At 31.4% G+C, this 13822-nt stretch overlaps 1 protein-coding gene across 1 annotated transcript; it reads left to right on the forward strand.

The window, feature by feature from the left end:
• The first annotated feature begins 7840 nt into the window (after positions 1-7840).
• LOC116019672 (WAT1-related protein At2g39510-like) lies at positions 7841-12471 on the forward strand. The gene is made up of 7 exons (XM_031259964.1): positions 7841-8040; positions 8892-8954; positions 9166-9282; positions 9971-10214; positions 10894-11055; positions 11146-11297; positions 12270-12471. The coding sequence occupies exons 1-7, from the start codon at positions 7841-7843 to the stop codon at positions 12469-12471; spliced, it is 1140 nt and encodes a 379-aa protein (XP_031115824.1).
• Positions 12472-13822: the final 1351 nt, after the last annotated feature.

Genomic DNA, 13822 nt, shown 5'->3' on the forward strand with positions numbered 1-13822 from the left:
TCTATTTGAATTTATCAACAATTTAAGGTTGCTGAAAAATAGGAAGAAAAATGCATTATTAGTTTTATAAATATTAAACTTGAAAGTTATAATAATTATAAATTTGACCTCACTATTGTTTTACTTAAATTCTCAACCATTGAAGAACTCTATATTCAGAGTAGCCATCACTTTTTACAATATGGCCATGTTCTTGAACACACACATATGTATATTGGAAAATCTGCCGTGCATCTTGCAAGGGTGAAACTCAAACTTAAAAGCTTTATTCACTTTTGGGTTGCATTGGGTTCAAGAACCACTGTCGATCAGCACCTTAAAATTTTTTATATATGTGTAGAAAAGTGTATATATCCTTAAAAATCATCATTTTTTTGTTAAAGATAAAAATGTACTACTTGTACTCTCAATTTCTACTTCATGGCACTTTTTTTGTAATCTATATAATGAAAATAATTTATCATTATTTGTCATATTAGAAAATAAAAGTTACTAGAGATATTAAAAGACAATATTATCATACACTCGATCCACTATTGTACTTTCATGTTTTTAGGACAAGTTTTTGTCTCAAATATGCTATTGACTACTTGAACTCTAAAAACTTACTTTCAATATTTACTCTACTTATGTTCAAATTTTATTGGAGCAAAAAAATGAAAGAATAAATATAATAACGCTCGTTATATTAAGCAATGAAAGCATCGTTATATTAAGCAATGAAAGCATGCCATATAAATAGTAGAAATGGGGAGTATAAAATGAAATGTTCTTTTTGCTTGATGCCGTTTACTTCTCCGTTAAGAACTACTGTTGCGGTATTGTTTATTGATTGCGGATGGGATCAGTTAGTCAAGTGATTTGTTGTCTGACTTGTGAATGCTACGTTCATGTAATCCGATCAAGAAAGGATGACTAAAGCATTGCATTCCTGCTTATTATCTAACAATTAAATTAATTTATATTAGGAGCATTATTTATTATAAAAATCAATATATATATATATATATATATATATATACAAGCGCACATGAAAGAGGATCAAATAAGAACAAGCGCACATGAGAGAACTAAAAATCAATCATAGCAGTCCATCTAAAAAGATCTAACCGGTTAGAAACATTTAAAAAACGATATGATATTTTTATAAATAACTCGAACTTTGATATGTAAGTAATAACACTATAAAGTGCAAGTAATAAGATCATAGAGTGCAACAATATAAACTACACTCGAACTTTGAAGTGCAACTAATAACACTATGGAGTGAATTTAACATATACTACATTGTAACAGAGTCAGTAGTACAAAAAAATAACACTATGGAGTGAATTTAACAACATTATAGATTGCAACAATAATAAAGTACACCCGAACAACAATATTAAGTAGTACGTGCACCTAATGTTATCAACAATATAAAGTACATCATCGAAATCTAAGTACAATAGCTCTAAACACATTGTTACCTGCACTTCAAATTAAACACATTATTACTTGCACTTCAAATTTTGAGTTATTTATAAAAATATCACCGTGTTATCTCATGTTCTTATAAAACCTTAGATACATATAGAGCTTTATGTCTCAATGCATTGATGGACTATATTTATAATTCGTTCAACAATTAAAGGATCAAATTTGTAAAAATTGAAAGAAAGTTACTAGATTTATAACTCGCAAATAATTTTAGGATAAAAAATGTATTTTTCTTAATTTTTAATAATTAATAAAAATAATTAATGTTTAAAACACTTGAATAAATTACAAACAGAGTCAACTTCAGAGGAGAAGTATGGTTGAGAATGTTGGCATGATAATATTATACGGAGTAATCAACTTGGGTTTTTATTTTTTATTTTTTATTTTTTTTCCTCACTTGCTCCCTGTAAGGGCTTTATAATATTCGTTTAATTTTGGCCTTCAAAAAACCATTAGTTTTTTTTTTCCTTCTTCCTGATTTCTTGTCATTCACTGTCAATAATGCATGCGCGCGTATAGATTTGTAGGCCATATTTAATATTTAAACTAGTTTATAAAATTTTTAATATTATTTCTTATCATGCTACTCCAGTTATTTCTCTCTTACACTAATTTATACCGTGATCTATGATCCACTTTTTAAGTTAAATTTTAGTTTTAGTCCAAAAAACTTACTTTCTTAGAGCTCTCCAAGCATTTGGAAGGATATAAATCATGGTAACTCAGCTGAACATAGACCAACACAGTGCCACTGATAAATCATGGTAACTCAACTGAACACAGACCAACACACTGTCGCTAGTGAGACTCAATCCCTTGTCTTTCTTCACAAACTACGTTGTGACCAATAGAGCTGCTCATGCAGTAATATAATTCTGCTACATGTCTTCATAACAAGAATGTCGAGAATAGAATAATGAATAAAATTTTATAATTAGGTTGCATGACTATGTAATTTGTATCATATTTGGTTATGTCATCCAATTTTCCGAGCAATTATATATTGCCGGAAATGCGCGCTCCTTTCCGAAGAAGCAAATGTGGTGCTCCTTCCAGGAGGAGCACTTCCGACAATAGTTGGTCGAAAAATTGGACTGCAAGATCAAATGCGATACAAAATACATTGCCATGCATCTAATTAGAAAATTTTAATAGTTAAAAACCAAATTCATGTATAATAATGAGGGAACCAAAAGTGAAATTTTATCTAGAATAATTATCCCGACTCGATGATGCTGGTAACACACCTAAATAATACGGAGTACTATTTTTTTTTCAAAGTTGTCCTACACCAAGGACTTATTCAAATTTGGTCGACCTAATCTAAATAGTGAGAGTGTTTGGTAATTGGCTGTTAGTTGTTGATTGATTTAATTAGCTGATCTATCTTTTTGTTAAATCATTCACCTCGACTGCCTATGCCCCCCTTAGCTTATACCATGTGCACCCCAAATTCAAAACTTTATAAATTCATTTCGCGATTATAATGAGTGTAAAAGACATCGGTGTTGATTAGAACCGTCTATTTCTATATAGGAGAAGAAAATGTTATATCCTAAATAAAAGCAGCCTTTTTTTCCTTTAAAAAAATATGTACCTTACACTTGATGAGTATTGTACTTTCACATGTTAAGGACAATTTTGTTTCAATAGTTATCTCATGGACAAGGTTACATTTAGCAACATTCACTCCAAACATTTTTATTTTTTCTGATCTCGTTAATTTTTTTTCTAGCTTAAATTTTTTTTTGTGCAAATAAAATTGATGTAAAAAATATATATATCATTAAAAAATTATAATTAATTGAAATCTTTTACATGACATTTATATTACTATTTTTTCAATTTTTAAATAAATTTACAAGTACATAAACTCATTATTATAGATACATAAAACACTACATTACTATTGATTCATAAAATCACTACTACATATTCATAAAATCACTAGGGTAAGTTCATAAAAAAATATCAAAAAAATATATTGAGAAAAAATATCAACATAAGTGCCATTTAAAATATTTCATGAGATATTTTAAATATATTGATTTTATTTATAAAAAGAATTAAAGATAATATATTTTAAGTGATAATTGATCAATTGATTTTATTTTTATTAACCTGTAATATTATTTTTTATGTATTTAAATATTTTTATATGCCTATAATATTATTTTTAAGTACATAAGCTCATAATAAAAGATACGTAGTATATGAATACTGATTCATTATATATTAATTAATTTGACATTTTTGCCTGATGCCGTTTACTTCTCCGTTTAGTACTAACTACTAATGTTAGTTGTGGTATTATTTATTGATGGCTGATGGGATCAGATACTCGACTGATTTGTTGTCTGACATTATGTGTTATGTGCATTTAATTAATCTCATCAAGAAAGGATAATGATAATGATGAAGTGGCAAAGTGTTTTGTTTGATGCATAATATTTAATAAATAATATGACACATATTCTTTAAGATGGCTTTGAAAATCAGGAAAATAACTTTTGAAAAATATTTTTTTTTAAAGAAATGAGTTTTTTTTCAGAATTTTTTTTTATTTCTTGTGTTTAATTGCATTAGCGAAGACCAGTCTAGTTTCTATTGATTTCCGATAAAAACCAGTCTGGTTTGTATTGGTTTCCGACGTTCCAGTCTGATTTCGTCGGAAACCAGTCAAGGTGGAAAGTAGAGAATCGATGGTGGAAGAAAGCCGAGGAAACATTCTCGGAAGAAGAAGCAGTTGGATCTGGAAAATGACTTTCTCTTTGACCGGAAATCATTTTCCGTTGACTTCATTTTTCACCCTCTCCCAGAAACTAGAAACACGGAAAATGATTTCCAGAAATTATTTTTCGGGTTTCCAAACACACCCTAATATTTTTATTTATTTTAAACAACACACCCTAATATTTATTCCTTGCTTACATGATATATTTTGAATCATCCAAAAAAATTAGTGGATCATAATTTTTATTACTATGTTTTTCTTATATCAATAAAATAATGACATGTGACAAGAGAATATGATATTACCATATTCACATTCTTAAAGGTTTTAATTTGTGAGATCATCTAAATCAAACACGACCTTAAGTTAATCTATATTAGGAGTATTAAAATAGTAAAGTTTGCATAGTTAAGTTGGTGATAATTACAAAATGTCACTGCATTTTCTTTTAATATATGATCTAATCCGTCCGATTTTTTCAGAGGTAAAGTTGATATTGATTCTTAGTTTTCTCCTAAGGACTTGTTCTCATATGATCCAATGCACATACACACATAGAATTCAATTCCAGTGCAGTTGAGTGTGTCCCGTGTGATTGTGCGGTTAAATCTGAGTCATTGATCTTACTTAAATCAACGTCCATGAGTAACAAAATTAAAAACAAATTGCGGTGGCAATTTGATAATTTTTGCATCTAGGTCAAATTTAAGGTGAGTACGTGATTTTCCTTCTTAAGATGTGTCGGTTGTGTGCTTAATGTGAGTAGTTGTTGAAAGTTAAGGTGCGCCAACTTGAAGCTTAAGGTGCGTGATTTTCCTTCTTAAGGTGCATGATTTTCCTTCTTAAGGTGCATGAGTTGTTGAAACTTAAGGTTCTTAAGGTCAGTGATTTGTGTACTTAAGGTGCGTCATTTTAATGCTTAAGGTGAGTGATTTTGAGTTAACCGCACAACTAAACGGGAAGCTATATCTCCGCACCAGAACTCATCCCTATATATATAGGGGCACGTTCTAATGAGAACGGGTGCCTAGGAGAGAAATAAGAATGATCCACAATCGTCAACGTGTCCAGATCAACGAATCAGATGTAATTTATAATAAAAAAAACGACGCGGTGGCATTTTCGTAAATAACTCAAACTTTGGTGCAAGTAAATGTGTTATAAATGCAAGTAGTTGATGCACATTTGCAAGTAAAAAGTGCAGGTAAAATCATTTACAAGTGCACCTATTTTCACCAAGTGCAAATAATTTACCTTGTTAACATTCATGTACCTAAGTACACCTAGTTATAACCTTAGGTGCAAGTCATACAACTACATCTGGACACGTGACGCGCTGCGATTCGTTCTTAGTTCTCTCCTGGGTGCACTGTTCTCATTTGAACGCAATCCTATATATATATATATATATATATATATATATATATATATATATATATAATTGCAGTGACGTCAAGTGGGCCGACTATTTACCTTCATAACTTTAATTTGTCAACGGCTTTCATTTTTGTATGTAGTCACGGCTGTCGGAACAGGCATGGAAAACAAAAGAATAAACGAACATCTGAAATTACTTTTATAGTGAAAATTAGATTTTTTTTGTCTGTTAATTATTCTGACTTATAAATCCAGTGGTTCTGTTTTAATTTTAGTTAATTTAAATTTTAAATTAGTTATAAATTCAATTTCGCCACTAAATTTTTTGGAAAGGAGGGAGGGGAACTCCGACGAAAGCAACTTAGCTTCGTCTCATGGGATTTTTTTTTTTTTTTAGTACTAGACTATATTACAATGTAGTATATGTTCTATACTTTCTCTATTTGTTACAACCTAAAGAGTCAATATCTTACTACTGGTGTTTAAATGTTTGATCTTGTGACCTTCCCTCAAGAAAAGTCACAAAAGTATCATCTGAACAAATGTGATTGACGGGGTAACTCTTTGTTTAAAAGTTCCGATTCTATCATCCTAAATTTGAATATGATAACTTCCCTCCACCAATTGATATGTCAAACTATTTTATTTTTTGTTAGAAAAGATAAATATATATTAATAATTAAGGCAAAAACTTGTGTGAGACCGTCTCACCATGAAACGGGTCGGGTCGGGTCGGGTCAAGATGCAAATGTAACACTTATATGCACAAATGCCATACTTATATGCTCAAATGTAATAATAATCATAAATAAAATTTTTGTTACTTATTAGGGTAAATGTAATACTTTTAAGGGAAAATACAATACTTTTACATTTCGATTTAAAAGTATTACATTTTTCCTCAAAAGTATTATATTTGCCCTTATAAGTGAGAGACACTTGTCAACATTACTTATTATGAAAAATGTATTACTTTTTCTCTTATAAGTAACAAAAATTGTATTTTTGATTAGTGTTATATTCGAGCATATAAGTGTGAGATTTGCACATATAAGTATGACATTTGCATGGTGCTTTGACTCGACCCGACCCGTCTCACGAATAAGGATTCGTGAGACGGTCTCACACAAGTGTGACCCAATAATTAAAAGGTTATGTATAACAAATAAAGGGCAGGCCCGACAAAACTAGCAAGCATGAAGCATCTAAATTATAGACGCACCATGAGAATAAACAAAAGCACATGGAGAAAAGCTAAGCAATCATATCTCAAAACATGACTAGAAATACCTGAATTTATGGCCACCAAGATTTGATAAAAATCGAAGATTTTCAATTGGAAACAGGCACTCCAACCACTTTTAGTGTTTGAAAAAAGTCCTTGCTAATTTGTGGATCATTGATCGAAACGGTTGAAATTTTTGACCACTTTTCAAGTAGTTGGAAATGTTTGGTCGCATTAGTATCGTTGTAAACCCTAATATTCCAAGGCCGCCTGACTTTCGAAAAATGATTTCTGGACCTTTTATTGTTGCTGGAATTAATTCAACATGGAGAGCAAAAGAAAAACAAAATATATAATGAGAAGGATTTATGAAGAAATGTGAACTAGTATAGAACCAAGGAGACAAATATATAGAGAATAATTCAAAATTTCAAAATTTCAAAAAAAAAAAAAAAAAGATTGAATTTGAATGGAAAAAAGTTCCGACCCGTCATTGGAAAAAAAGAAAGTAATCAGAATTTTTAATCACTTTTCAATGCTAATCGAAATTTCTAACTATTTTTAAGTGTTCAGAATTTTCAACCACTTTCCAACCAATTCATACAATGGTTGAAAGAAGTACAAAAACACCAAATTTCCAATCACTTTTTTAGGTGACAAGAATTTCAAAAAATTTCAACTATGAAAAAGAGACAGAAAAAAAAAAGGGGAGATACATAGAAGGGACCTTTCTATAAACTTGGTAAGGGAAGAATTCAGTGTGTCAAATAGAAGGGACCTTTCTATAAACTTGGTTGGTATTTGGGGTTTTATGAGGACATATTTATAACTTCAGTTCAATTTCAATATATTATCAACTTTGTCATAAAACTTTACATGCAAACATAATTTGATGTTTCAGTTAATCAATCTACTAAATCTACATCTCATTCAATGACTTTCACTCCTATATATATGTGAAGCTGCAAGAGAGGAAGCCTCATCAACCACACATATTGTATTTGTACTACAACACAACCAACATGACAAAAGAGAGTTTAGTTAATTTCTCAAAGATGGCAAAGCCATATTTGGCTGCCATCTTCTTGCAGTTTGGGTATGCAGGCTTGACCATTGTTGTCAAGTTTGCTCTCAACGAAGGCATGAGTCCCTACACTTACACTGTCTATAGGAATCTCTTTGCCGCTGTCGCCGTCGCCCCTTTTGCCATCATTTTCGAAAGGTACGCCGTCATTTTCATATATTTAAAATGAATAAAAATTGAACTTGAAACCGACCTCTTTTCTTATATATAAGAAATATAAGTCAATTCTTTGGGGAAAAAAGAAATAAGTCAATTCACGTGCTGCCTCAATATAGAAAGTAACTGCACCATAAATATTAATTAAGCAATCATATCTCTCTCTCTCTGTATACGAGCGTTGCAAAAGTCCTGCCTAAGCTAGGCGTCTACCGTCCCTCTAGCGTATCACCATAATCGGTGGTCTAGGCGGTCGGCCAACTAAGCTGCCTAAGTGTCCTGACCGCCTAGGCCTCCTAGGCACCGACAAGGCCGCCTAGTCGTCTGATTACCTATTATTTTTTAATGGGTTATTTCCCTAAAAAATGCAGTAAAATAACCCTAAATTGTTCAAACTCTAAATATTTTTTAGAATAATATTTAATATTTTAGTACTAACTATTAAAATATTAAATAGTTTATAATTATTAGTCTTTTTTTAAACATTTAAAGAATTTAAAAAAAAAATACACTGGTGCCTAGGAGCCGATTAATCACTGCCTAGGCACCCTCGAGCGCCTAGCGATTTTTTCAACCATGGTCTATATAAGGATAAAGATTGGTACGAGGTTCTAATTAATTTCGACTCTGGGAGTTATCTGACCACCTCGATTTGAGTCAGTCAGCTATGAGCAACTTAGACTAATTTACTTTTCTGTGGTCCTTTGCTAGCTAGCTAGATCAACCATGGCAGATTCAACCAGAGCAAATTTTCTCATAAATCATAGGATAAAGATTGGTGCATTAATAATATATACACTAATTAAATTTGTTTGTATTATTTTTCTATGCAGGAAAGTTAGGCCTAAGATGACAATTTCCACTTTCTTGAAGATAATGGTCCTTGGTTTACTAGGGTATGCATATATGATTTTTCTACCAAGCAAATCAACATTGTTGTTGATAGTATGTATCCAGTACAATCAAGTATGATATACTTAATTGTATCGATTATTATTGGTATCATCAGTGCCGATAATATAATATTGATACAATAAAAAAATTATCATACAAGACTATTATTATTATTATTATTATTATTATTATTGTTATTATTGTTATATGCAGGCCAGTTATGCAGCTGGATTTGTTTTACTCAGGGATGCAATACACAACGGCAACTTTTACTGCATCATTTTACAATGTTGTTCCAGCCATTACATTTATATTGGCTTGGATCCTTAGGTACCTTTTAATTCATACACCAAACTTCTATATTAAAATGTACTAGATAAAAACTCTCAAGAACAGATAATAAATTTACTATACTAAAAAACAAATACTGAATTTCTCTAGTGACTAAGTCAAAATGTCAACGGTAGGTACCGTTTATTGTTCAAATTGTTGCAATGTAATGTTATCAAGCTAAGGTAATACACATTGTCCTCTTTCTGTAAAATAATAATAATAATAATATTCGATACAATAAATTAATAAAATTTTAAACATAATTAATAAAATTATATCATTCTAATGAGATTTTGCAAGTAATTCAAACATGGAGTTTATGACATTAAAAACTAGAAGATTGGTTACCATACACAGATGAAATACAAATAAATAAATAGAGTTTTTAAGAATTACCGTACGTTGTTGTGATTATGGTACATTGTTCTCGGTAGAGCTGTCCAAATTGCAATGTAGAGCTTATGACATGTAGTGTTAGGAATAACTAATATTATAGGACATTGAGAATAGTTATTCTCATAACTATTCTCATAACGTTCCCATTTCCTAATATAAAAATAACTGAACGATCTAGACTTTTTCTGCAAAATGATATTTCATTCTCAACTGTCTATTTTTCGCAAATCAAAACGCTAATGAATAATGAAGCACACAAAGTGAATATGGTGAGATGATATATATGCAGGATTGAGAAAGTGAATATGAGGAAAGTGCATAGCCAGGCAAAGGTTTTGGGAACAGTAGTGACCATTGTGGGAGCCATGATTATGACTCTTGTTAAAGGACCAAACATTGGATTGCCTTGGACCAAACACACAGACCTTATCCAAACTGCCGCAACTGCTCTACACTCTCAGCAAGACATTCTTAAAGGGGCTGTCATGATCATAGTTGCTTGCTTCTTCTGGGCCTGCTTCATAATTCTTCAGGTTATATATTTTAATATATTCTAAATGTCTTCCACTCTAATTTTAAAAAATTCTACAATGTCACCATCTAAAAATTTTAAAAGTTCAATTATTTTTCTTAGCTTCTTTTTTATTTTTACACCCCCACCCCCCTCCATTAATCTTCTCTTTCTATTTTTATATTATGACGATGACATTACACTGTTCGTAGTTTAAAATATTATTCAAGAGTAAATTGTTGAAATAGTACCTCAATTATAATGATTTTCATCACTTTAGTTTTCAACTTCTAATTTTATCAAGTTCTACTACATGTACTCTTTATTTCTGCTCCCTTACTTTTATTCCCTGATTTAATTAGTTCTTTTCATCCTAATTGTAGTGAAAGAAAGTAAAAGTTGGGAGTAGAATTTGGGAGTAGGAATACTAAATTCTAATTTTATCTAATAATGTGCTTTACTATTAAATTTGTAGATATTTTAATCATCCCAATGTATTATTTTGTCCAAATTTTTACCTATTTAGTCATTTGGAGAACTAAAGTAGGCACAAAATTTAATAGTTAAGAGTATTATTCGATGAAATAGCTGGAGCCGATGAATCATTTTAATAATTTACTCGATTGTTAGTTTCAGCCTAACAAGTTGTAATGAATGCATATGTTTCTTGAAATGCTCTTATTAAGTGTTTTGTTTAACAGGCAATTACATTAAAATCATACCCTGCTGGACTATCTCTTACTACTTTGATATGCACTGCGGGTGCATTGCAAGGCTCTGTGGTAGCCTTAGTGGCTGAGAGGAAAAATCTTGCAGCCTGGGCCTTACATTGGGACACTAAACTCTTAGCCATGGTTTACAGTGTATGGAACTCTCTCTTTATTTCTCATTTTTGTTTTTGTTTTTTAATGAAGAGAAATACAATAGATATAATTTTAAGGATTTATTTGCAGGGAGTAATTTGCTCGGGAGTTACATATTACTTATCGGGGATAATCATGAAGGAAAAGGGCCCTGTTTTCTTCACTGCATTTAATCCTTTAAGCACGATTATCGCTGCAATTATGGGGACATTTATTTTAGCTGATCAGTTGGACCTTGGAATGTATGTCTTTTAACCTTCCCCTCTATGTGAATATGTGATTAACTAGAATTTATGTTTTTTATTATTATAATGGTAGCTAGTTTAGGATTGTCCCTCATCATATACAAGTTTTTTTTTTTTTTAAGGAAAAATGTCAAATAAGCCATCAAATATTACCTAAATAGTCAATTAGCCCCTTAAACTTTTTAAAGTAGCAATTAAACCCATCAAAATTGTATTTTGGTGTAATGAAGTCCGAAAACCGATTAGTGACCTGCTATCACAGTTCACAGGTCACTAGTGTTCCAATCAACATTCTGCCCAACTCCGACAATATTTTCAGCAATAAAGTGACCGGTGACCGTTCGCCGATGAATCAATGAGGAGAAGGCAACCCACGTGTTTCCTTCTCCTCCATTGATTCACTAGCGACCGTTTTACGATCACTTTATTGTTGAAAATATCGTCAATTATTATTGATTATTTATGTTAAATTGGGAGAAGAATTTATGTTATTATTGATTATTATAGTGGTAGTTTAGGACGGTCCCTCATCGTCTAAAACTATTAAATAAATAAATAAATAAGGTGAAATAATGCATTGGAACTGTCGGTCAGTTGAAACATATCTCGCAGTTTATCTCATATACCCGTTCTCAGGGTAGGAAGGCTGATTACCCTTAAGTTTGGGTTCCAACTTATAAAAAAAAAAAATAGTCATACAATTATGCAGATTTAATCGTTTTAGTCCATATATTTTTATTATTACGAAATACATCCTAATCGAACAATGAAACTATGAACCTCTGTTGTGATCGATTTGATTCTTATTCTTGTGCGATTAAAATGTTTTGGTAAATAACACATATGGTTATATTCTTTCTAGTAATGGAGGTTAACATTATGATTTGATTCATATTATTCAAAAAGTTTACATCATGTTTTCAACTCATCATATCGATCACTTGAATTTATGTGTTCTTCATATCATAGGGCTTTGGGAGCCGTCGGAATTATGGTTGGATTATACATGGTAATATGGGGCAAGAAACATGACAATGTTCCGCCGGAATCAATCGCCGGCAATCGGGTAGTTCCGGTGGATGAACTGCCGTCGACATTAGTCAAGCCTCCAACTAATCAAGAACCTTCTGATACTACTACAACAGTTGTTGCCGGAGATGAAGCAGTTTAGTCTGAATTGAAATACCAAGAGATCAGAATGAAGCATAAACTAAACTTATTAGATAGATTTCCGAGCAAGAAATTAAATCTCTGCTTTTATGCCTCTTAGGTTTAGTTTTAGACTGTAAGAAAGGGTAGGGAAAAATGGTCTCTCCTCTTATGATGTATCGAAATCAATCTCACAGACTTAGGATGTGTTATTAGCTCCAGTTTTCTCCTTTGAGTTTTTGTTGTATTTGTACATGAATATATGAAATACAAATCTATATGTGATCAAGTTGAGTTACTGTTAAAGATAGCACCAAGTTTATCACTTCCCAACTTTTTGGTTAAGGTTATTCACTTGTCAATGCTAAAGATTACAAGAAAGGAAGGGAGAAAAGTGAAAGAAAACACTTAAATTTAAGATGAAACAAAGACAACTGTGATGTGATGCAGAAAGCTAAGTAATATACAATGAATACTTGAAACAATAAATTGAAGACAGACTGAATAATGAATATTTTACCACTATTTTTCAGAAGCTGAGATGAGTTTAACCTGCGAGCAGGTGTAGCACTCAAGAGGTGCTGTTAATCTGAAAGTAGAGACTGTAAGACAAGAAAGTAGCAAATGGCAAATGAAAATGAATTTTTCCATCACCAGAAGATAATAGAACTATAGCTTCTTAAATACTATAAATCAAACATTTAAGTAAAAAACTAACAGCAATACCTTAATTAGGAATGGAACCAGTATTACGCAACTCCTATGTTTTGCTCGGCTTTGTACTAGAAAAAAGTTGATAAATAAAACAGCCTCATAATTGCCCAGAAATGAATTATTAGTTCATACTCTAAACAAAGTTTAACCAAAAAAATGAAAAGCTTGAGACTAGTCAAAGGTTATCATGAGCATCAATCCAGGAGTAATTTTTTCCCAACTTAACAAAAACCTCTGAAAGGTCTCATGTGTAACACTTTCACTAAAAACCAAGACAAAAAAAGTCACAATTTCAGAACATGTGCTTCATTGCAAGCTGGTGTACTTGAAAACATTAAGGAACACCCAAATAATGGCAAAAGGGTCATAATAATTCCAATCATAGAGCAAAGCAATTTTTTAAGCTGAAGTGAAAATTGTAGTACATGCCATCTAATGCTACAGTGATGTGAACTTAAGAACATATTCAATAACTACAGAACAGGAAAAGAATGTGCATGTTTTTGGTCAAAATCCACAAAAGGGATGTAATAACAGCTTTAAAATTCTTGATTCTATAAAACTGATCATGTATGGCCAAATTTTTAGAGCATTCCAACAGAAAACAAAGAACTGCTCAGGCTTATCACAGTGTCGCTTAGGCGACGCCTGGAGGCCTC

Source organism: Ipomoea triloba, chromosome 5, assembly GCF_003576645.1.
Source record: "Ipomoea triloba cultivar NCNSP0323 chromosome 5, ASM357664v1".
In the NCBI taxonomy this organism is placed as follows: domain Eukaryota; kingdom Viridiplantae; phylum Streptophyta; class Magnoliopsida; order Solanales; family Convolvulaceae; genus Ipomoea; species Ipomoea triloba.